At 34.6% G+C, this 27238-nt stretch overlaps 1 protein-coding gene across 3 annotated transcripts in view; it reads left to right on the top strand.

The window, feature by feature from the left end:
* LOC106623853 (tyrosine-protein phosphatase 10D) overlaps nucleotides 1-27238 on the top strand; it is a 126075-nt gene that overhangs the window by 93341 nt on the left and 5496 nt on the right. For 2 of the 3 annotated variants that reach the window (XM_036362489.2, XM_070110804.1), the window contains exons 3-10: nucleotides 16121-16367; nucleotides 20556-20834; nucleotides 22907-23579; nucleotides 23641-24065; nucleotides 24146-24577; nucleotides 24643-25730; nucleotides 25937-26243; nucleotides 26526-27208. In XM_036362489.2, coding sequence (XP_036218382.2) covers nucleotides 16121-16367; nucleotides 20556-20834; nucleotides 22907-23579; nucleotides 23641-24065; nucleotides 24146-24577; nucleotides 24643-25730; nucleotides 25937-26243; nucleotides 26526-27208 — 4134 coding nt within the window. Of the gene's footprint in view, nucleotides 1-16120; nucleotides 16368-20555; nucleotides 20835-21233; nucleotides 21282-22906; nucleotides 23580-23640; nucleotides 24066-24145; nucleotides 24578-24642; nucleotides 25731-25936; nucleotides 26244-26525; nucleotides 27209-27238 lie in introns of all 3 variants that reach the window. The other variant, XM_070110805.1, reaches the window with a different exon arrangement.

The raw sequence follows: 27238 nt of genomic DNA on the forward strand, positions 1-27238 counted from the left end.
ATTTTCAATGATTATATTGTATTATATAAATTATTATCAAATTTTTTTTTATAAAAATATAAATAGAGATTTTTATTTAGCTCAAACTCTTTCTATACAAAAATTAATTATGTTTCTCTTTCTACTTTTACAGGTAAAAATCATTGGAATTTTATTATAAATAAATATCACAACAGGTAACCCTTAAGTATTTACATACTATATACGAGTATGTATGCATTGTATATACGCGCTTAATAGAATAAAATGTTCATAGATTAATAAATTCATGTAAATGCGCTGCGTAATTTAAACCAGACATAAATTCCAGACAAAGGAGACTGCCATGGCATGTCTACTAACTGTAGATTTAGTGTAGTCATCTAGGCTTTCAATCAGACATCATAAATTCATTATCTATTATGAGAGTGCGACGGACGAAATTCAATGGGGACGATGCCATGTCATTAATTTTAATAAACGACAACATGAAAGTACATAAATATGTGCAAAATTTTTAGCGAATACAACAACAATACATTGACAACGATAATAACAACAACAAATAAAATCACAGCACAAGTACACGCGCGCAAATAAATATTTACACAGACAAACAGACAAAAATATGCACACAGACATTGCAATGTGAGATTTTCTAACAAACCGTTATGTTGTCGATGAAATGATTGCCGGAGAATGAAGCTATCGCATTAAATGGCAAATGACAGCAACAATGGCAGACAAGCTGTCAGCCGGCGGGAAAGAGCACAAAATATTGCCCAGAGTAGAGAAACAAAGCCGCGGCAGCGAATGGATTACAACAAAAACAGCTGTCAGCAGTGTTTTTCAGCTTTGAGTATTTAGCTAGGCGAGAATGTCGGAAATTAAGAAGCAAAAATTATCACAGACATATTCATCATTGGCATTCAATGGCGTTTAAAATAATTTTAGTTTTTTTTTTCTTTTTTTTTTGTTGCTTTTCCGTCGGTTAGTCATTGCTCTCCATAATGTGTATGTATGTATAGTGTGTTGCACAATGGGCTAAACTTTTGCATACATTTTGGCGCGCATGAAAATGCAAATAATGCGTTGCTTTTGTTGTTTTTTTTTTTTAGCTGGTTTCAGACAGGATATTACAATATCCTAGCCATGTATTGTGTGGCAACGAAAATGGCGATTGCAAAAAGTTTTTCCGATGAATGGAATAAATCATTTTCATTGAAAAGAGTAGTATATGGCGCGAGAGCAAAAAGTGGCCGTACAAAATAGTCACGAACATAATAAGCTATTGAACAAAAAGACACTTCATTCAATTTGCAAAACTTTCGAAGACGCGACGTGACGCTGCAAATAGAAGGAATGCTTCTTTTTGGAAATTTAGAGTTTGAATTATGCAAGAGAGAATCTTTAATTTTTCACGAACCAAGCATTTGTTGCTCACGCAGCAAATTATGAAATTTTAGAAGAAAAATTTCGTGGTGTTTATAAAAAAAATGCGGCCTCCGAAATCAGTATTTGTGCTTTGGATGATTTTATGTCCCGAATACGCTTAAGTTTTCACCACATTATTGTATGCCAAGCTTAGCTTGTCTCTTTGTTAAAAAATCTAACTTATACGAGTTATGCAATGTATTCGTTCTACAAAAATTCCAAATAATTATTTTTACTACTTAAAAAAATAGTTTTAATTAAAGCTTAATACTCTAAACCAAACCAAAAACTACTTCAGAGCTATCACCCACATTAATTCCAGCGCCTTCATGAAATTCTAACCTCCTTACAAGTATTCAGCTTAAAAGTATGCAATTACCAACATCAAATGAACAATTCCCTCGACGCACAACTAATTTGCATATAAAGTATCCTCTTCGACTTAAATAACTTAATTCGTCCCGACTGAGCGGCGACTCGTCTAATCGCCCGCTTGCAGCAATTATGCAAAAGTTTACTTCAATATTTACCTGGCAGCCACAGTTGAGGTGTCCGCGCCTAAAAGCCTATTTCTCAAATAAACAAAGCGCAACTAATTTAAACTTTATAACTACCGCTATGTTAACAGTTAGCTCGCCTGTCGCCGCCAACTTCCTACATATTTTATGAGCGCAAATGACCTGAAATTTAATAGCTGTGTCCGGAGGAGCGCTACTTTCAAAGGCATGAGGATGCACGCTAAAACAAACAAACAGGAACATGTAATTTGTGTAGCTGCATAAGAATTTCATAGCAATAAGTAGTACCTAACGGTAAGTTCAATATCAAAATTGAATTGAATAACATTTGTTGCTTTTGCTTGCGATGCATACTTCGTAAATATGCTCATTGAGTGTTTGCAATTGCAGGGAATATATACAAAGGGTCTCATTACTGTATTTGCGTATGTTTGTTGTAAACAAATACCGTTAAATAGCTGTACACTCAGTCAGTTTGCAATTACTTAAGTAATCAATACTGATTCAATAAACTAACATATAACAATTTAATGTATTACCTAAGTTAACTATTTGATATCGTACAAGTATACACCCAGTATTCTACGCAGAGGGTCAATTCACTCCACTTAAATTTCATTGCATTAAAAGACTCTGGTATTAGGCTGAAAACACAGTACATTGAGATATGTATAATATTATATGTGGAAATAAAATTGCAATATTTTCTTTACTTTTATCACTTTAATGCAATTAAAAATTTAAATAGGTGGCAACCCTTCTTAAAATTAGTTTAACTCTAAGACTTCTTAAAGCTCCAAAGATTGATATACATATATATATATATAAATATATTGTAATACTATTTGTTTTGTCAGATTTATTGTTTTGCAAAACTCAATAGGTGGCAACTCTCTTGATAAAACTTATTTCCAATTGCAAGCTCACTTATTCCTCCACAATTTGATATACATATTGCAGTGTTTTTTGAGCTCATTAATTATTTTGTCATTTTCAATTCAAACAGGTGGCAACATTATAGATTTTTTTTACACTGCAAAATCAAAAATGTCTACAAATCGGTTCATTCCTCACTACGGCGACATTCTGTATGTTACATTTTTCATCTTTCAATTGTAATCCTTGGGTTACTACGATATACAAACATACTTAAACCAAGTGCTTTCACGCGTTTATTACAAGCAGTTATCTTAGTATATGAAATGTTCTGTCATCACTTTTCCCGGCCGATAATCCGAGTTTGCATTTCATGTTCACAGATTGTCATTCGTATGATTATTTCCCTGCAATTGAAACCTAACGGTACATTCGTATATATTTTCATATACATATTTACAACTCAGCAACTACATTGCAGTATCCTTCCACAACTACTGGCTTGTGCTAAGAAAGTGCATGCAAATTGTTGCTTGATCATACATATGTACATATATATTGCGTACAGTTACTCAGAACATATGTGACATCAAAATCACACACCTACATACATACATACATATGTACATATAATTGAATACAGAAATGCGCTATCAAAAAAATACATTCAAACTTGGTTTTGCAGTCTTCAAAGTTCCCAGCAGAGATTTTTTTCTTGCATGCCGAGGCGTTTTCATCAAAAATTAATTCATTTCTCGAAGTTTGTCGAGCTGATTTTTATTAAAGAAAAGGAAATTCTCTTAAGATACCTGGAATCATAAAAAATAATTAATGTCAAGTCTTGCCTCATTATTTCTTTTGTTAGAAGTTAGATCTTGTGTCAGAAATTTCTGTCAAACAGTTCAAAAATTTATGACGAATTATTTTTATTCTTACAAAATTTATTTATCCAAAGCTGACTTTAAAGCATGGTATCTATTACATTAGTATCGATATATCATTATTTATATCCTTGATATCATTTTCTACTATTTCTTTTATCCAAATTGGCTTTTCACATACATATGAAACGTATCGATATTTTTTTAGATTTTATTAGAAGATCTAAATCCAAACTCAAAACTTTCAATCCTTGAGATAGTGCTATAGCAATTGTTGGTGCACTCGGTAAGATCGCCATGAAGACAGGCTTAAAAGTCTTAATTTAAATATTATAACTTAAATTTATATAAAATATAATATATATAATATATTGAACATAATATTTTAGCAAAGTATGTGTGTACGTATGTACTTGTAATTCAATGCATTTCCTACCAGCGCCTTTTGTACACCCACAATTGTCTAAGCATATCCACAGGCGTTTGTACATGTCAAGCAATTGACAGGTTTCCGTTCTCACCTAGTGCCTTGAGCAAACATTTTTACAATGTGAAATTATCACACCAGGCGCCAGACATGAATGCGTCGACACACAACTAAGTAACTGTAAATGTGTTTATGAAGTTGTGAACTTTTTATGTTGCTCGTAAGTTATTGTGGATGAACTACTGTCATTTAGGAATATCTGAGTATGTATGGATGTGTGGAATAATACTTATAATCTTTAATGGAGCTTAGAAGAATATGTTTGTATATAGACAGATGCGTGCATAAGTTTTAAAACTTTAAATATTGAATGCGCTTAGATTCAATCTTTCTAAGATATTCAAATGTTTTATTTCTTTAAATATATGCATATTTTTATTAAGAACTTTTACTTTGTATTTCCAAAGTTCTGATTTCCAAATTGAAGCTCTATTTGCTATACGCGAGCTTCTTGATTGCGATTAAATCTTGTATAAGAAAAGGTTCACCCGTAATAAAAGAAAGTTCCAGAAAAAATGTGGCCTGAGATATATAATATTTCAAAATATTCCAAAGTTGATAGATAATCCAGATAACGATAATTTCATCTCGGTTAATTTTGTAGAACTCTTTTGACAGAAAAACCTATGATTTGTGACGTTGACACTTTTTCGATTCCTAAAAAAAGGTTTTCGTTTACCGGCGATTTTCGCAAAGATCGTCCCAAGTTAGTTGTACCAGAAAAGTATAATGATATGAAAGTCGCATATATTGGGATTGCGTATTATAGTGGAAAACAATATATAAAAAGTATTAAAAACTGTGCACAAAATGAAATATCGAAAAGTTGCAGCGTTGCCAACATTTTATAAATGATAATATTAAATTAATTGAATAAATGAATTATTACAATATGTACCTTAAACTAAAACGGTTTAGAAAAGATTTTAGTAAAATATACTTATGACAAGAGTTGCAAACTATTTTAAAATTTTATTTAAAATCAACTGATAAAACAAAATCAATATTACAACAATAAAAGCACATAGAAGATGCTCACAAAAAAAAGTTAAGTTAAAAATATGTTTATAATTAAATTTATTTTTTCATGTGAGAAAAAGCAACTATTCTTAAAAGTAGAATGGGAAAAATTGTCAACAATTTGGACTATCGAACTTGGCTGCCTTTAGTGCATAACATCTGCACGGATACACGAATCATGAGTTTAAGATTATGAAACCTAAGCTAAACCACGAATAACAATTATGAAATTTTTTCAATTGCATTAAATAAAGTCTTCCGAAATTGGTTGAAATTCTTGGAAAAGTATAAGGATCATGTTAGATAATATTTAAAAAAGCAATAAATTTGATTTATAGAATATATTCTACAATTTATTCCTCTGGTAAGCATCCACCGAAGTGTATGGCAAATATATATTTAACATTGCTGAGATATGACCCCAGTGCACTTAGGTTTATTCTAGCTACAATTCATATTAATTGTTTCATACTTAAAGCATTTCTGCAGTGGAAAACATTTCGCCAGAACAACGAACCACAAACGCTCTGTTCAGACATTTACACATGGCATTTTCTTCTGCACTTTGTTTACGGAAAATCCACTTAAGACAAAATAAAAACACAAAAAGTACAAAGTGCAAAACACACAACAAAGATAAATTTAAAAGTCAAGTTGAAGGCAAACAATGAAAGAAGGCCTACTCCGCCACCAGCGCCGCGACCATTCACACATTGTCACAGTGCTGCCGACATTGGGGATATGAGTGTCGAGCAATACGCCAAAACAAACTAATGAAAACATGGCTGCCGAACAACCGCGCGAGCCGTATTAGCATGCAACAACGCGTGCAACGTGTTCTTCATGTTTATGAATAGCTGACATTTAAATAAGCGACAAGAATTATAATGACACTGAAAAAGTGTAGGAAAAACAAAGAACAAATTTTAATGAAAAAACATAAAAATTAAAAAAAATTTTAAACGCCAACAAACACAAAGATAATTCTAAAAGCCAAGAACACGCACGGTAAGTGCTTCGCCCGAAAAGACAAAAAACAAACCGCAGGCGAAATGCAAAGCGTAGGAAGAAAATAAAAGCAAAATAAAAGAAAAGAACCTGTTGCATTGACGCTGCCGAGGCGGCTTGTTGATTGCGCGCCGTTTTTGTAGTTGTAGTTATAGTTTATTTTCCCATTTTTAATAGTTATACGTATGTATATGTGTGCATGCAAGGAGGGAAGTGTGCGCGGGCGGTGCAAAACAGCCTTCTCAAGGCGCCGTTGAACTCTTGCAATGAATGAACGACTGTTAACTTATTCACACACGCACACACACATGAAGATAGATAGTCGGTCGATTACTTATGTAGCTGGTGAGGCGGAGAAGTTGCGACGCGGAATGACAGCTACAATGAATAGAGCTGAGTGACAAATGTGCATAACTCTTTATTTACATACTTGTATAACTGGCTGCCTGTTTGAGGGACTAACTACTACTCAGCCACTATTGGTGGGGTTGTCGGTATGCAACGCGAAACAAAATCACTAAAAATGAGTCAAGTATTTAGACAGGAAGAAAACACCTCACAGGCGCAGTTAAAGACGAGATCATACAAAAACTGCGAACAAAAAAAAAAGCGGAAAAATGGCAAAAAGCGCCTACGGGGTCTTGAGTAGTTAAGTATTGTGCGAGCATAAACAATGTTAATGACCAAGTGAGTGGTAAACATCTTTATGAATACTCGAAAGGGGTGAAGTTATAGTTGAGCTTATTCTTGAATCTTGTTTTAATACTTTTTATGCGAATTTTCAGCTTAAGATGTTATGGTTTTGATTAAGCTAGGTTAGGTTAGGTTTCGCAAAGGAGATCCCATTTGACAAAAACGCCTACCTTTCAATCAAATGTTCCTCATGTACCGATGAATCTCTTTGTGCTTACTACAAATCTATTGTATTAAATTCACTCGGTGAATTCGCCCGTTTTACCGAAAGTATGAAATCTAAAATGGTTTTTTTTGTCAATCTAGCGAATGTCGGGCATTAATTCAAAGACAAGATGTTTACACCTCAACTTCATCCAGACAACTCTGACGATTGGCGTATGTCAAAATTTTTTGTCTACACTAATGAACAATGTTGAGGGCAAGTATTTTAATAGATCTCTTATAATCTGTTCTGGCCCCTAAAGACCTTACCGTCGCGCAAATACTGGTTGGTAACCAGCGCTCGAGCTCGCACGAAGTCCACTTATCTTATTGTCATACCGCAAGACGACAGCAGAGCAAGATATTATTTATACATACAAATGTTTAGTGTGACGAGCTGAGTGGATTAGCCATGTCCGTCTGTCTAAACTCAGGTTTTTGGTTTCGGAACCGCCGATATCGGGCCCCTATAGCATATAGCTGCATACAAATTTAATGATAAGAATCAAGTGTTTGTAGGGAAAACTTTTTATTTGATAAGATATCCTCATGAAATTTCGTCTGTATTATTATCCAAAACAATGCTACAATATTCGAAGGAATTTTACAGATCAGACGACTACAGCAAATAGCTGCCATAGTGAAGTGTTTTCTTGTTTTATCCATAATTACTAGTTTTGAATATTAATAGAAAATAATTATCAGAAAAATCTTAAGTAACAAGTAAATCAGATGGCTCCAGATATTCACATTAGGCATAACGCGGTCTAAGAAACGGGAATTGCATCTATTTAAAAAAACATTAACACATCGATGATGTACGCATTTTTGGTATCCCACATGAACAGTTAGTATAGGGTATGCCATTTTTTATGATGATATGGGGTCGTAGTTTCCGCCAGAAGCATCATAGGCTTACGAGTATATCGATATCGATTGACAACAAAAAATAAATCACCTCCTGTATATGTACGAGTATATTGTCGAAAGCTAGCTCGGGATGTATAATATAGATGCAACTAGCATTTACACAGTTTAGAAAACATACAGCAAATTTTAATTATTGGTATCCGTTTTATGCGTCGATAATCAAAACTAACATTATTATTCCACAAAAATATATCAAGCGCATTTACTGAGCTGAAACTATCTCTCTATAACTCTATCTCTCACTTTATTAATTCGTGCAATTCCGACATTCTTGAGGCAAGTGTTGCAGTTAGTTAATAAATCAGCTAACTTGACTTCATCTCTTAATGATGTTTAACTATGTTATCTGTCAAATAACTCAAGAAACAACAACAAATTCCATTAAAACTCTTAACAACTTGGAATTGGCGTAGAGTCTACAGTTAGAAGACAATAAAAAGCAATTAGAAAAATTAGTGTTAAAAATGTCAAAATTGCGCAACAAAATAGCAACTTTTGCACAAGCCAGTTTGAAAACGGTAAAATATTGGCACAGTTATTTTGCAGAGCATATTTTAAATGTTAGCTACAAATATTAGAGCTTATGCGCTAGCACGCGCGTTCAATTTTCAAGCGTTAATATGATATAATTTCGAATCTGTGTTGTGTACTCGTATGTATATATGCGTGTGTATATATTTTTGTGTATTTGTGTGTGCATTCTGTGCAATGTCAAGTCTCAAAAATTATTGTTGGCAAAATGTAGAGCAACATGCGAGCAGGCATAATGAATTCATAGAAATCGTGAGCGATATACACATAGCTACTTACATATGTATATATAATATATGTTTAATTGCACATTAACATTATGTTATGAAAAAAATTATAAACACGTTCATAACCAAAATTAAAGCTGCACATGTAGACATGTTACACAATCGCTTACAATGGCACTAAGCGGAGACTTGTGCGTTATAATTAAATCTTTTACAAAAGTGTGGCAACAAACAAAAATTTGAAAGGGACTCAAATGCTGTTGAAGAAACGGCTAATGATGCTCACGGATATGAAGGAATGGAAAATAGAAATTAATTATATAAAAATATACATATATACATACATACATACTTAAGTGGGTATACATATATAAAGTATAAATTATTATTATAAATGTACTTATATAAAGCAATGTACTTTAGTGCTACAAGCCTTTCGAATACCTGTATTTATAATACTCACAAATAATTTCAAACACTTATACATACATACATACATAAATAAATATCTGCAAAGCACTAATCAACATAATATAATGCATATGAATGCAGTAAATTATGTTACTTTGATTTAGCATTGGCCCAGTCATAGCAATGAACAAGAAAAATCATTAACTTTGCTTGCACCGAAGCAATAATACCTTTAACGATATGTTCGGATTTCGTAGCATTGTCTTGGGCCATAATGCATACCAAATTTCGTGAAGATAATTTGCCAAATCAAATAGTTTTCCATACAAAAACTTTATTTGGTTTGGTCAGTTTGTATGACAGCTATAAGCTGCAATGATCCGATCGAAGCAATACCTTCGTAGATTATAGCATTGCCTTTGACTATGGTCTGTGCTAAATTTCATGAAGATAATTTGTCAAATAAAAAAGTTTTCCATAGAAAGACTTGATTTTAATCAGTCGGTTATTAGCAGCTTCTTAAGAAGCGAATTACGTGTGCAAAATTTCATATCGATATCTCAGAAACTGAGGGACTAGTTCGATGCACTTTATAGGGTCTCCGACGTTTTCTTCTGTGTGTTACAAACTTCGTGGCGAACTTAAAAAACCCTGTGCAGGGTATAAACACAACATGAAAATGTATTGAGCGCAATATTAGTTCGCTGACTCTTTATACTAGCAGCCAATTTGTTAATGTTTCAATGATATACACAACACATAAACAAGTTGTTGTTATTGTGTGTGTATGTTCGCTAGACCACCGCTGGTTTAAACCAGTCTGCCAAGCGGCCATAAATCAAACGAACGATCAGCAATTTACAATTAAAATCGCCTACAATGAGCAAAGTAAGTTTTCGATTTCAAACTACTCTCACCTCTGCCGCAATAAAAGGTGAATTATGCACTGAAATAAAAGCTTATAATCGCCGGAGCGCATTTGTATGTAGTCATTCATATAAATTTGTGGTAATAACGTTTATAGCAATGCATTGTTGTTGTTAACGCCGACAGGCAACCTGTCTATTATCTCCAGTTTTGCTAATTTTAAAGTGCGGTTTGCCTTTCATTTCCCCGAACACCGCGTACCTCTCGCCAACACCATATAATATGTTTATAGACTCAGACTCATAATGCGCAGGCGCACCTTCCCCACTGACTGATTTGCACTCAGCACGCTTCAGTGCCTTACTGCAAATAATAAATAATGGTGTCAGTCCGCCCGCCCGCCGGTCACTTAATTGCGCAGTCGCTTGGTTTTCACCTACTGCTTTAGTGTTTTACTTTTTTCCACTTTTGATTAGATGTTTTATCTTTATGTTTATGTTTTTTTATTTTTATTTGTTTGCAATTTCGCTTGGAAGCGTGGAGATTCGCTTTTATTTCAATTTTCTTGAGCGTATTCAGAATTATAATTGCTAGCTAAAGCGGTATTGCTTAGATTTGCATATAGCTTATTATAAAATTACTTTTGTAAATTAATTATTTATGTATTGAAGTGTGAGTACTATCCGGGTACTTGATATTTCACGCTCACGTTGTCTATTAATTTAATTCATGGAAAACTATTATTAAATCACGCTTCGTAGTTCCACTTAATTTGCATAATAGAAAACTTTTAAATTGATTGATTTTAATTTGTATCTACAAGTATAGTTTTCATACTACAGGTTCCTGTTTATAAAAAAAAGTATTAAAACTACTATAATAAAAATACTTTATATAATTTCCTCAAATAAATGTGCTTGAAAGTTTATCGGAACTGTTAATAGAAAGTTTGTTGTCAATATCAGTTACATATGTGCCTCACAAACTTCAAAACAACTGAAACTATATAATAAAATATTTAATTAAAAATTTATAAAAATCTATATAGAGTTTCTACAATTTTAAAGCCAAGAAACAAAAAGGCGATTTTATATGCATTTAAAATCTCATTAGGAGACAGGATTATGTTGGCTGTCATAAAATTTACAAAAATATACAGTCACGTCAATTATTATATTAGTAACAAATTTTTAGCATAGTACATCTACTGCTACTTTAATGACAGTTACCTCTGCTTTAAAAACATCACAGCAGAATTAAAGTCAGAAACTAAAAAATATAGAAATTTCATGCGGATAAAATCCTCCTCGAATCTCACCACTGAAATAGTTACTATACGTAAAAAATCTGATGGATACTCTCTTCGAAAAGTTACGTCTTACTCAGACATCCCTCGCAGAAGTAAAAACTTTAGAAGCTGGTTCGTGGCCGAAACTCTCAAGAACTTTAGAGAGTCCATGTCTAAAGCCATCCAAGCAACCGAATTTGATAAGTATGATAGAAATCTTCACAGCGACAAGTCGTTTGGCAATTTCTGAGTATTTTTTTTTATTAATTTTTAAGTGCAAAAGTTTCACAAGTTCGTAAAGCATCGTGCAAATGTGGAATTTCCACCAACGCGTTTTGCGTTATTTTAATGAAATCTGTGGACCTCAATTTAAATGGAAAAACGTCTCTTCAAATTCTTATTTAGAGGATTTACTTACAGCAAATGGACTATACATTACAAGAAAAAGTAAAAATTTTTTTTTTTTTTCAATAAAAGTGCAAACAAATTAATTGTGTATGGTAAGTTTTACAATTTAACAACCATACTCTTATGGGATTAGCAATATTTTCACGTTTTTCATTGACTTTTGTAAATCCAAAAACAATCTGGTTTTGCGGTGTACCAATAAAGCTCTACATCATATTGAATTCATGGCTGACACACACATTCACACATATACTCGTACATGTAACAAGGCAGCGAGCCAAAAACACCGACTGCAATGAAAAAAGTTCGACGAGTTTGTGGTTGAGCAGATGGGTCGAATTATTTGTGTACAATAAGATACATATATGTATATACCATACATATGTATGCATGTTTGTCTGTCATTTAAATACGAGTGTTTGTTTTTGTTAAAACAATTATAATCCGTGGGTATCAGATAGCAATGAAGTGAAGTAAGCGCTATACGTACTGATATGTATACATTTATATATATATATAAATATATAAGGTTAGGTTTTTGTTATTGTTGTTGATATATATAATATATATAAATCAATATAAGTTAATTCAATTGGTTAAAAATTTGATTGTACACGTTTTGTCTCCATTATCAGTAGCGAAAAGAAATTTGCGTACTGCTCGGCATTGAAAACATACTATACTTCTCTGGCTCCCTTTTAAATTGTTTGTTGCAAATTCAAACCCACTACAGATAACAAGGTGTTCATGTTCCCATCGCACTTGAACTCTAAAGTTTTTCTTTATAAACCGGTTTTATACTATATGGCAATCCCAAAAAGTAGTTACTCTCTTTTTGCTTAAATTCGATGCAAAATTAAAAAATTTTCAAAATACGCAAATACTTGATCTAAAACTTCTCTACAAATTTGTTTTGCTGCTACCCGCAAAAAAACTCTCCCGTAACATCATCAATCCTGTCAACAAGTAGAGTTTATTTGCCCTCGCCAGTATGTGTTGAGTGCTTTTACGGTTTTCTCAATGGCTCTTTTAGCCAATAAACTAACGAATTCACTTTTCTAGTCAACTGCCACCAGCACCAATCCTTTGATTACTTTCAATGCCAACACCTACACGTCGTTCGTAGTTTACCATTTTCGTCAAATATTTCCTTTTTGTATTTTTCGTCGACAAGAATGTGCATTTGTGCAACTCAAAAAGTCCTGTTAGCTTCCGTTACATTTCAACATTTCAGACTTGTTTGCTCTCGTGCCCTTTGATATGCCATTTAACCGTTCACCCGACAACAGTTTGTTTCGTAGGCGTCAGCCCGAGTTTGTACAAACATACGGGCTGTGTTTTTTTGGATATGCAAATGCATGTTTATACATGTCTGTTTGATGTGTGTGATGTTATCAAAGTCAGAAATCAGTATTTAGCAAAACCACTTCCTGCATGTACCACCGCTGGCACCACCCGAACAAACCAAAAACTCGGAAAACGCCTTCTTTGGAATTGCAGTTAACGGTATGGCGTGGAAACGAGTTAACATTTTTTCCTTTCAATGATATAAAATTAAACGCAGTGGGTTGTAATTGGTATGCGTGTTTTGAAATTTTCCCTTCCAGCTACCTAAAGGCAGGCAACATTTCCATTTTAAGCAATACCACTAAGCATTGCCTACAATTAGGCGTAGAACTGATATTTTTAAAAAACACACAAAAAGCATTGAATTTAAAATTTGTCTTTCTTTACAAAATAAATATTTTTATGTTACATATAAATTTATTAAAAAACCAAAAATTTTGTTTGTTAAAGTTTAAATAGCAATTATACATTTTTCTCAATTATTTGTTACATAGTGTTTTATTTATACTGATAAATGTATATTGATATAATTTTGCATTTATCCACCACTCAATATAGATTTATATTTCCTGTTTCTGGCAAAAAGAGCTCTGCCAAAATGAATAACTACGAGTGATGCACTTGCAAATGGAGTTTTAAGCCTGTCATCATCGTTTTCTCACATCCTTGCACATTCTTAGCATACAGAGTATTAGGGCAGGTCGTTAAAAACTATAAACAACTTTTGATGCAAAAACATTTCATTAAATTTTTACTTGTATTATATATTATTTTACAAAGGACAATAATTAATTGTTGAGCAGTAAAAACGATTATGGAATTATAAAAAAATTAAAAAGGAAATTATTACACTATACGGCAAAAACGATTTTTTTTCTGGATATTGCACCAAATCAATTTTTTCGAAGGATTGAGGCTATAAGATTTCAAATTTGGACTGGTATTTCTGAACTATAAAAAAATTTTTTTTTTCGAAGATCGGACTTTGATCCCATATAGTAACTGTCATATAAGTTTGACCGAGAAGCGTTATACACAATTGAAACAAGTGGAAAAAGCAGTGTTGACCATATTTTTAATTTTTGTGTAAATACTTTAATTAATGTTAGTAGTGTTTTAAATAACCCTAATTTCAAACATCGGTATTTTCATTTCGGAAGCTAACTTCGAAAAATGAAGACAATATTTTTTATACTTAAGACGCAATCTCTCGAAAATAACTTGTTTGGTCCAAGACCCAGCCGAATGTAGTACAATGTTATTATTATTATTATTGTATTGTCATACGTTTTCATTAGAAAAAATAAACTATATACTATTATTTTTCTGACATGCTCAAAAACAAAACATCATTCTTAGTTCTCCCTTAGTGCAAGCACTAATATGACTCTCAGTCTACTGTAGATTGCTTGCAAAGAGAATAAATCTCTATCTAATAGTGCCAAAAATGTTTGTATGCAATTGTATGAATTCAAAATCCCTTTCGAACGAAAATGATAAGTGAAAATAGTTTTATGGTCGCAATAACACATGTATATAGACATTGATATGTATTACTTTGGTTGCCAATAAATAATTCAATAATATTCACTTACTTTTCATTAACTTCATATCATGCGCTGCTTGACCCTTTTAATTTTTTTTTTTTGTTTTTGTGCTATATAGATAAAACATTCAAGCTTAAAACTATACATGTATATATACCCCGGTTAATACGCGTGTTGAATGTAAAACTGTCTGCCATCGGCCGACTAAGCGCTACCCATTAAAAGCATGCAACTGTGCAACAAATATGCAATTTTGCGACGAAACAAATGTGTTTCGTGTAAGTAAAGTGAAAACGAGATACTCTTCCCCGCACAACAGTTACGCCTCACCCAACTGCAATAAGCAATTTTCTGCTCAGCATAATTTTGCGAAGCCTCTTTGTGAGACAAATTAGCTATTTTTTAGTTTTTCATTTTTAAATAAAACTGAAACCCATTATTTTTATCAGTTTCCTCGCTTTGCTGGCATTGTTTGCGAATTTTAATGTCCGCAGTAGCTCTGCTAGCAGTCACACTCTTATCTTGACTTCATTTCATGCCAAAAACGGAGAAGTTCTAAAATATTGAAAAAGTTGTTGCTGCTTTTAGCTGTCTCTTTTATACGCTTTCGTAGCATTTTGCCTCTTCAGAATGCAAATGAATTCGGTGAAAAATTTTCTTTTTCCATTTATTTATTTTTTTTTAATAGAAAGTTAGTTTAAATGTGACTCGATTACAAGGAATTCACTGAAACTGCTTTTTGGAGTATTATTAGGGAATCTTAGATTTGGATCTTGTAATATGCTTTCGGCGCTGCTTGTACGCCAAATCACCTTAATATAACTCGACATATATCAAAGGTTTATATAAACTGACTTGACTTAAAGTAAATTTAAATTGCATTTTAAATTAAATGACTGCTTCGTTAAGTCAAAACTATCTTCCTTATGTAATAGAAGTGCTAAATGACTAAATTAAGAGAGTGCTAGGAAAGCCTTTATTTAATTGAGCGCAATTTACCGATCATATGCTTAATTACCGAATTTATAGTCGAATTAATGATACAAAGCCGCTTTTTAAGTGTTTCAGGAAATCATTAATTGAGTCAATTAACAACGTGTCGCTGCACGTATTAACCTAATTTTAAACAATTTGTTAATTGACTAAATTAAGAAACGTTTTTAAACACTTATTCCTTGCATTTTGCTTACAAATTATATATAGCAAAAGTAGATCAGATTTGTGTAAACTGGCGCATGAAATTAATAGAAATAGTTGTTAGTTGAGAAAGCTTTTTATAGAGAATTACCAAGCAATTAATAATTTAATTGTCTCACTGAAAATTGCTATGTGAATAATAAATTACATAATATCGTTATACTCGTACTAAACTTCGATTTTTGTTCTGTCGTTTTCAATGCATCTTTAAAACATTGTGATACTATATGAAACCATACTAATTTTCTAACTTTCCTTCAATTACAGAGTGTAATTTGTGCCGACTTAGCCATAAGCATACCTAATAATCAAGGACTGGACAATGTCTTTTACCGCATCGACTACAGTCCGCCATTCGGTGATCCAGCGCCAAACACAACAATTCCGTCGCGTGAGATTGGCGAGGAGATTCAATTCTCGCACGCTCTGCCCGGCACCAAATACAATTTCTGGTTGTACTACACAAATTACACGCATCCAGATGTGCTATCGTGGACGGTGACAATTACCACAGGTGAGCGAGCTTACATTATATAGGGTAGTTCTTAATTACTTCAGAACAACTTTTTTTTATATAGCTAATTTAATCAATATTTTATATATAGCAAATTGAAATGAAATTAATTCAGCTGGCCGCTCAAAGCTATAGTAGAACAAATGGTTAAAAAAAGTATCTGTATAATTGATTGTTTATGAATTTGTGCTAAAATGTCATTAATTGTTCTAATAAACGACGTTGAAGCTTCAGACAAGTTTAAAACCTCTATTGATAATGAATAGATATAAAATTTGCGGAATTACTCCTTAATAAGCTGAAAAATAAAATCTTTATGTTTACATATATGAGGATAACCCTAAAGTATGCATAGAACACTTTGGCCCATGACATTTTTAATTGCTTTCGGGGAAGAGATAAATATCGCAACACGAAAGGCTTTATCGTGTGGAACTTATTTATGCATTTTGAAGCAGCAAAGCGAGACTATGGTAAACAATTTTGGCTTCAATATTTACTTTCTTTTCTCTCTTTTCGATAGATAGTACCGATTGAGTTTAGAATAACCTAAAAATGTTTAGTAACACCGTATTTTGAATAAATAACTTAAAAAAAACGCAATAATTAAAGCGAAAGCAAAATGTAAAAGTATTTTTATAATTTGGTATATTCAATATTGACCACTTTCCAACTTCCACAAAGCTTTTTAGAGTACAAACACCACTTTACTGTCAAGCTGACAGGTGTCACAGACATATCAAAGCACTTACCCGTATTTATTTTCAGCCTAATGATCATAATAGCGGAAACACCCACAGCGTGCTCTTCGCACACACGCACACACACACATACACCACTCAACTGTCTGCTGCATTAAGTTGAACACATTAAATCGGGAAGTGAGTCTTCGCTCTTCAGAAGTTTCGAAAGTGTAGCGCTTTGGTACAAATTTAACGCTTTTTAACTTCCCCATATAGTAAGTCATTGCCTATGTGGGTACACTAGTGGGCCCATAAAGTGTGTTTTTGCGCTGTTTAAAGTGCTCATTACGCTTCTAAATGCCTGTCTCTGTGAGTAGAATTATGAAAATTGCCTTTTAACTGCGTTTCTGTAATTTAACAAAGTACTAAAATTACAATTGCGTTCCCTTGTGGCGGCGTAGCTCTTCTTTTTGCACTTGACTGCTTACATCATGGCGTTGTTGTAGGATTATGTAATTGTTGAAATTAAGTAAAAAACGCGCAAGCATTACGAAATGTTAGACAAATTACATTTATATAGAAAATTAACTTGCTGAGTATGTGAAGAAGAAAATAAACTGCCGCTATACAAGCATACGTATCTCGACTTGCCAGCACCTCTCGTGTTGTTGTGTGTAAAAATATTTACTACATTTTATCATCTTCAACTTTTTCTGGACTTAAAAAGATTCACTTATGCTCTTCATATTTGCCTAAAGTAGAGCTTGCTAGCTCTTAAGCTGCTACATCTTAAGCTGCTCTGTTTGATAAACGCCTTCAAATTTTCTACAAAAGTGCTAAGTGAAATTTAAGAATTCCAGCAAAAGTGAGAATTTATCTAAAACTAAAAAGTTGTTGTAATAGTTTTCCGAACTTTAAGTATTATGGCCCAGCATGATATACGTTTAGTAACTCAAAATTTTATTACTACTAATTTCTCCTTTATTTTCGCCAACCAAAGTGTTAATTGAGTGCAATGACCATAGCGTAGATTTGTGTGGACAAAACTTTCTCGGCATTGCTTCCGCCAAAACTTTGTAAATCCGTAGACTAGTTTTATTTTTGGTAAGCGGTAACTTGTAAATTTGCAAAGCACGCATTTTAGGCGACTTTTGGGCAAATACTTTTGCTAAAGTCATGAATTTTGCAAGTGTCTGCTTGCTGCAAAGAAACCAGAAAACCAACGCACACGTGTATGTACATATGTATGTACAGTGGGCGCTCAGAAATTATAAACACTTCGTTCTTAAGGCAATTTCATTTTTGTTTTGTAGAATCAGACCCAATGTGACAGTCTATTAGACTATAAACTATTAGAAAATAAGAAAACTTTCGTATATTTTTTTTAAAGATAAAGCCGATTGAAATATGAAAAATATATCGATAATTTTTTTTATTTCACTCTAAGTATATTTATTAAATATCCTAGTCAATTAAGCAAAAATTAATTTCTTTTCCTGTAAAATTTCAAAACTTAACGTGCTTGCTTTAGCACCCACAATGTGGCGCAATATTTTCTATAATTGACATTTATATTTGGATATGTTCTTCATCAAGGGTTCTTTAGGTTCTTATTCCAGTTTTATCTCAAATTAATTATTATTTTTTGCCCTAAAACATCACGTAGTACTAATTATTTTCAACATAACTCAAAGTAAATTTGTTTCTTATTCCAAAAATGTTTAATTTTGCACTAGTTTGTTTTTAGTTAGTATTTGGTTAGCCCCTACTGTATTAGGTTGCACCTGTCGTATGAGTTATGTTAGCGAAAAGTTTCTGCTTAACTTGATAATTTTCGTAGTAGAGTAGAGCCACTTAGCCAACGCAACGTCAAATGCTAATTTCACATTGCGTCCGGCTGGACTCAGCAAATATACATATGTACATACATACATCAGCACTTTAATAGTCAAGGTCCACTGTTTTGCCGAACTGTTGTAAATTTGTTATTTTCGTAATATAGTTAAAAAGGAATTAATATTATGTAAAATAAAAAATATCTTAAAATTTGTTCTGTTGTTATTTTTGCTCTAATTGAAGTGATTTAAATACTTCTTCAAGTTTTTTTTACTTCCCCTGATCAATTACATATAGACATACATACTTTTCAACAACTCTGAATTTATGTTATTTTAGCGTGATGTTTATCTACGATTCTAACACCTAAGGGCAACGTCAGAGCACCACACCCTTATAAAAATGTACGCCACCACCAAAAACTGACCATTCAGCGCTCGAAACTTCCCTGTAAAACACACACTAACACATACTTAATTCTTTTTAGTTGAGTTGTATTTCTGTACACATATTACAATCACTTTATTTTAGTTTTGAAGAAATAGGCATACCAAATACATACATACCTATTAATTCCCCATTGACCGTCGCAACGACTTCATTGAGTAAATTACCCACGGGCGTAGTTTATTTCTATATACTTACTGCCACATACGCATACGAGTATTTGATATATACTAAAAAATATGTATGTATATATATGTGATAACCTTAGCTCACTCGCCCTCTTGAAAATTTATATATTTTTTCTTCTTTTTTTTTGGCCTGTGAAGCCAACTTCGATAGTATCATCGAAGTTGTAATTATTCAAGTTGGAAATTAGAGCAAATATATTTACAGATTAATTACTGTTTTATGATTGCAAAAGTTCTCCATGCTACCGTAGGTATGTAAATATGTAAAGCTAGTTCTCTTTTAAATCCTCCAGTTCAGCCTCCGTCATAAAATGCAGGTTTTTGAACTGGTTTTCCGACTAATTTTGACCTCCAATATTTGTTTTTGCCCATTTTGCTTGATGAATTTTGACTTTTTTTTTTTGCTCGATACCTATCAGAAGCCATTCGTTTGCCATGAGATAAGTAAACTATTTCCCTTTTATGTGTCAAACAGTCACTAAATGCCCTTAAAACTTTTCAATTAATAAATTACAATTGGGAAAACTTTCATAACTCGAGGGTGGCTTGTTCTTTACTACAAGTAATATTTTCACTAGCAAATGCAAACTCCAATATGTGCATATGTACGCATGTAAGAAAGAAGGTATTTGTGACTGTGTTGAACTATGCAAATGTGGAGCACTAGGTATTTGGCTGGAGGGTGTGTTGGCTCAACATTAGCACCTTAGTATCACATTCGTTTGTAAGACTGTCATATTTTATTGACCACTGGAAATGGTAGAAAGTATGATGATGAGTTTAAGATCAAATATTATTAAGGTATTTGTGTTTCAACCTAAACTTTACTGTGCTGGACTCTATTTAAGTGAATTATTGAAAAGTACTCCAACCTCTTTTGCTCTAATGAGATATACTTTTAACCAGTTATGAATTTGATTCCGACGACTTTTTGACAAATAAGGAATACAAGATTAAAATATATATTATTGCCCTGTCAAAATATGTCATTAGTTTAAATAAACATTTAACGTATTTTCTTCACTTTCTTACAGCGCCCGATCCGCCCTCGAATCTCTCCGTGCAAGTGCGCAGCGGCAAGAATGCCATCATCTCGTGGTCACCGCCCACCCAAGGCAACTACACATCCTTCCGCATCAAAGTGCTCGGCCTCTCCGGTGCTTCCAGCTCATACAATCGCACATTCGTCGTAAATAACACATTCCAGCACAGCGTCAAAGAGTTGACGCCGGGCGCCACATATCAGGTGCAGGCCTACACCGTGTACGACAACAAGGAATCAGTGGCGTATACTAGCCGCAATTTCACAACAAGTAAGTCACGAAACAAAGATGAACTGAGACCTAATAAATGCTACTACTAAATGGAGTTTGAGGCGAGGGAAAGGGCGAGTTGTTCAATTGTAGAAATTAATAAAAAGTTGAAGTTTAATAAAAAAAACGCTTTGTTGCGCTCTTGCAATTAAAGCTTTAGCATAGTTAAAAGATGGAAAAATGTTTTGGTGTTGGTTTCAGGGTTTTCGTTAACGGTTCTTACTAAAACTGTCATCCCTATCCTTTTATTAATATTTAATTGAATAAAACACAATTGTGACTAAATACCAACAATACATCTTTAAGACATACATAATATATACATCATAATTAATTAATGTGTTAACCTCTATAAAATCTATAATCTCTGCTAATATCTATTCACTATGCTGCTAAAAGGTAGAAGGACGCGACATAAAGAGTTGCTGGATATAAAAATTCTGCGAGGTAACAACAAACTTACCAAATATGCATTAATTTATCGATCTATAAATATGTACATATATATAAATATGTACTGAAATGAATGTCTTATTAATTATACTATATGGTTCTAAATGCTTTTAATAAAAATTCTGTAGTTTGAACTTGGGACTTATGCACTGTTATGCTACACTCTATACTCGTATATGTATATATGTTTAACTAAAGTTAAAATATAACTATAAGTTGCAAAATACTGTAAAACTGCACTTTTTTACTTGAAGATCGCCGTACAAGTATATTATGCTGTAATATTAAGCTTTCTTTTTATAAAAATTAGATCAGTGATTTCTTCTAACGAAAAATAGAAAAATAATCGTTTGGGAACCACTACCTGTTTGTAAGCTTTTCAGCAAAATATCAATTTTTCATGGATTGCGATGATGTTTGTTGCTGATGAGCTGTAATTTCGGAACTGATTGCGTCAAAATTCAAATTAAAAGAAAGATTCGTTCAAAAGAAGCAACCCTGAGTATCTCAAAAACATTATCCCTTAGCTGGTAAAATACCTAATATTTATGTATATAAGCGATTTCTACTAGCACTGTCGTTTTGTTGAAATTATTTTGACCTTTGACTATAGCATCTGATCAAATTTGACCCGGACTGAAAACTACACGTTGACGTATTATCCCACCCTTTGAGCCAATACAAGCATGCCAACGTTTAATAAAATTTCCACTCACTTGGGTGAAATGGCCTACCTTCAGCGATTTTTTTTTTTTTGAATTTCGGCTCATTCTTGGAGTGTCATTCGCTAGATTGTTGAACAGTTTTAACGGCATATCCATAAATTCACATTTCGCTACCAGCAACGATGCGTTTAATGTAATAGCGTCCTCAGCTACATTTACAACCTCCATTCGACGTCGTTTTTGTGAAAGATTCTGAGCTTTTTTTTTTACAAGTCTACCATTGATGCACTTCATACCCAAAACATTGACCAAAATGTGTTGAGTTGATCCAATAGGAGATGTGTTTTTATTAGCAATTCGTCTCCAGCACCATCTGGTAGATTGAAGCTTCAGAAGTTTCTGCAAGTTGCTCGAAGAGCATTACAAACTACACGTAGAAAAATTATTCAATTCTCTCAAACATTACCTTTCTTAAAATTATCAAAATCGTTTCCATCACAATCCGGATATCCTCTTCAAACATGACAAAATAAAAATTAATCCCAAGCATTACTTTCATAAACATTTTATATTTTTTCTAAAAATTGTCTTGCTAAAATTTCATAACTTAAATTTTATCACTAATATAAGCATATACGTATATTTTTAATAAAAGCTAATAGAATATTGACATAAATACATATATACATAGTCTTCACTTATCATGCATGCAACAAATACTCAAGACTAAAGTGCATACCACAAATAGTTGGAATGTGTCTGCAAGCCGCTCTGCTATGCTTGCTATTGTAACCGCACATATTTGTAACCACTTATGACTTCATATATATCCGTTGCATATGAATTTCGATCATTTCTCACCTACTCATATTCTTATTTCCCTCATTGGCTACTCCATCCAACAACACTCGTGATACGCTACATTCGTTAAACAACAAACAAATTCGCGCACAGAGCCCAATACACCCGGCAAATTCATTGTCTGGTTTCGTAATGAGACCACACTGCTCGTGCTGTGGCAACCACCGTATCCAGCCGGCATTTATACCCATTACAAAGTGTCCATTGAACCACCGGATGCGCTAGAGAGTGTGCTGTATGTGGAGAAGGAAGGCGAACCACCGGGTCCCGCACAAGCGGCTTTCAAAGGACTTGTGCCCGGACGTGCTTATAATATATCGGTACAAACAATGTCCGAAGATGAAATTTCGCCACCGACTACCGCACAATATCGCACTGTACCGTTACGACCGCTGAATGTGACATTCGATAAGGATTACATAACATCGAACTCGTTTCGTGTGTTGTGGGAAGCGCCAAAAGGCATATCAGAGTTCGACAAATATCAAGTTTCGTTGGCCGCTTCACGTCGACAATCCACTGTTTCACGAAATAATGATCCGATTGCTTACTTTGATTTTCGCGATATCACCGAACCGGGAAAGACGTTCAATGTTATCGTGAAAACCGTTTCGGGTAAGGTGACCTCATGGCCAGCGGCTGGTGATGTAACGCTACGTCCGCTGCCAGTGCATAATTTACGTTCGTTCAATGACGACAAGACAAATACGATGCGTATCACATGGGAACCGGATCCAGCGAGTACACAGGATGAATACCGCATAGCGTAAGCTATTTGGAATTTTAAAAATATTTTCAACACTAATTATACTTTTCTTGCCACACAGTTATCATGAACTGGAGACGTTCAACGGTGACACGAGCACCTTTACCACCGATCGCACAAGCACTATTCTGGAGAGCCTGCTACCGGGTCGCAATTATTCGCTTTCCGTGCAGGCGGTCTCAAAGAAAATGGAATCGAACGAAACAACAATATTCGTGGTAACACGTCCATCCTCACCCATTATTGAGGATCTAAAGAGCATACGCACAGGTCTAAATATAAGCTGGAAGAGTGATGTGAACTCCAAACAAGAAAAATATGAAGTACTGTATTCGCGCAATGGTACCTCTGAGGTGCGTACCATAGACACAAAGGACTCACGTTTGGTCATCACCAATTTGCATGCTGGCGCCGGTTATGAGGTGAAGGTCTTTGCCGTTAGTCATGGTCTGCGAAGTGAACCGCATGCATATTTTCAAGCAGTGTGTAAGTATATGACAAACTTAACCTAACTTTTGATCAAATATTTATGAAGAAAATTCAATTAATTTCTGCAAAACATATAGTTCCCAATCCCCCACGCAATATGTCCATCGAAACCGTACGCAGCAACTCTGTGTTAGTGCATTGGGCGCCACCTGAGAATAGTGATTTCACTGAGTACTCGATGCGGTACCGCACGGAGACTAAAGAGCAATGGACTAACTTACCCAGTGTGCGCGCCACTGAGACAGACATTACCGATATGACTAAAGGTGAAAAGTACACCATACAAGTAAATACTGTAAGCTTCGGTGTGGAGAGTCCCAATCCACAAGAGGTAGTGTATACCGTACCGCCGAATGAGGTATCCAATATCATACCCTTGGTGGATTCGCGCAACATTACATTAGAATGGCCAAAGCCCGAGGGACGCGTTGAATCGTATATACTAAAGTGGTGGCCTACCGAAAATCCGAGCAAAGCTCAAACTAAAACAGTATCTGAGAATAAATCAGGTGAGTGCAAGTGTAAGATTTAAGCTATATTATTTTCAATTTTAATTTTCTAATATTTGGAACAGATGAGTTATCCACTGTGCGTGTATTGATTGGTGACCTAATGCCTGGTGTACAGTACAAATTCGATATACAAACCACTTCCTACGGCATCTTTTCACGCACCACACACCTCTCCACACGCACCATGCCGCTCATACAGTCGGAGGTGGTTGTTGTAAATGACAGACAAGAGGATGAACGCGACACCATAACGCTCTCATACACACCAACACCACAGTCATCTTCGAAATTCGACATCTACCGTTTCTCACTCGGTGATCCAGAGATAAAGGACAAGGAAAAGTTGGCCAACGATACGGATCGCAAGGTCACATTTACCGGGTTAATACCGGGCCGTCTATACAATATCACCGTTTGGACGGTAAGTGGCGGCGTGTCCAGTTTACCCATACAACGTCAAGATCGTCTATTCCCCGAACCGATAACTCAATTGCACGCCACTAACATCACAGACACTGAAATCTCGCTCAAATGGGACATACCGAAGGGCGAATATAATGACTTCGATGTACAATACTTGACCGCTGACAATATACTCGCACAAAATATTACCCCACGCAATGAAATCACCATCGCCGATCTACGTCCACATCGCAACTATACATTCACAGTTGTCGTGCGTTCGGGCACTGAGTCTTCGGTGTTGCGCAGCAGCTCACCACTATCAGCTAGCTTTAGCACGAACGAAGCAGTACCCGGACGTGTTGAACGTTTCCATCCGATCGATGTGCAACCGAGTGAAATCGTTTTCGAGTGGTTGCTGCCGACGAGTGAGGCCAACGGTGTTATACGTCAATTCTCCATCACGTACATGAATGTGAACAATGTCACCGAGATGCGTATACAACAATTCGAGTCTTCCGATGTCACTGGCACCATACGCAACCTTAGGCCGGGCGAAACGTATATTTTCAAAATACAAGCGAAAACATCGGTTGGCTATGGACCGGAACGAGAGTATAAGCAAACCATGCCAATTTTGGCACCGCCACGCCCACCCACACAAGTAGTGCCCACCGAAGTGTATCGCAGTTCACAAACAATACAGATACGTTTTCGTAAAAACTATTTCTCCGACCAAAATGGCGCGGTAAGTAAAATTAGTATAGATATTGGACCGTTTTAGAGTTTACGAAGTAAGTTAATTGTTAGGGCAGCCACAATAAACACTATAATTTGTATATAATTTCAAATATATGTAGCTTGCATAAACGCCGCTTCTTAAATGATGTATATACTTTAGTCTATAATAAGGCGTACAGCACCATTAACACCATTTTTTGTTGTTATTTTAAGGTCCGCTGGTATACGATCATCGTCGCCGAGGATGAAACTAAAAATGCTTCAGGTCTGGAGATGCCAAGTTGGCATGACGTGCAATCGTATAGTGTATGGCTGCCATATCAGGCAATCGATCCATATTATCCCTTCGAAAATCGTTCGATAGAGGACTTCACTATCGGCACAGAAAATTGTGACAATCGTAAAATAGGTTACTGTAATGGACCGTTAAAATCGGGCACTACATATCGAGTGAAAGTCAGAGCCTTCACAGCGCCTGACAAATTCACAGACACAGCCTACAGCTTCCCCATACAAACAGGTGAGTGATGAGTAATGTAATGGTCAAAATTTAAAGAGTTATTTTATGCTATGTAGTTAAAGCATAACAAAACATATTTATTCTACAATTTGAAATTAAACTTTGCTTAAAAACTATTCACTTTATCTATACTATGTCTTACATAAAAAAATCTTGTAAAGATTTATTAATTTCGCCTGGTAAGTATACGAGTGATAAACACTTCAATAATACTTATATTTATTTCTTACTGAACTCAATTTAAAACCCAATTACTACAACTTAACTTTCCCCACAAAACAGATCAAGATAACACTTCGTTGATTGTCGCCATCACCGTGCCACTAACCATCATCTTCGTACTGCTCATCACTTTATTCGTTTTTAAGCGTCGTCGCAATAGTTGCCGCAAGGCTACAAAAGACTCGCGTGCCAACGATAACATGTCGCTGCCCGATAGTGTAATCGAGCAAAATCGTCCGATTCTGATTAAGAATTTTGCCGAACACTATCGTCTCATGTCGGCCGATTCTGATTTCCGTTTTAGTGAGGAATTTGAAGAGCTAAAACATGTGGGTCGTGATCAGTCGTGCACATTTGCTGATCTACCTTGCAATCGTCCAAAAAATCGTTTCACCAACATTTTACCTTACGATCATTCGCGCTTCAAACTGCAGCCTGTCGATGATGATGAGGGCTCGGACTATATAAATGCCAACTATGTGCCGGGTCACAACTCGCCGCGTGAATTCATTGTGACACAAGGTCCGCTACATTCGACACGCGATGATTTCTGGCGTATGTGTTGGGAGAGTAATTCTCGTGCCATTGTGATGTTAACGCGCTGCTTCGAGAAGGGGCGTGAGAAATGTGATCAGTATTGGCCAAATGATACGGTGCCCGTCTTTTATGGCGACATCAAAGTGCAAATTTTAAATGATAGCCACTATGCGGACTGGGTAATGACGGAGTTCATGCTGTGCAGGGTATATTTTTGTAAACTGTTTGGTCGCATT

This window comes from Bactrocera oleae, chromosome 5, assembly GCF_042242935.1.
Source record: "Bactrocera oleae isolate idBacOlea1 chromosome 5, idBacOlea1, whole genome shotgun sequence".
In the NCBI taxonomy this organism is placed as follows: Eukaryota; Metazoa; Arthropoda; class Insecta; order Diptera; family Tephritidae; genus Bactrocera; species Bactrocera oleae.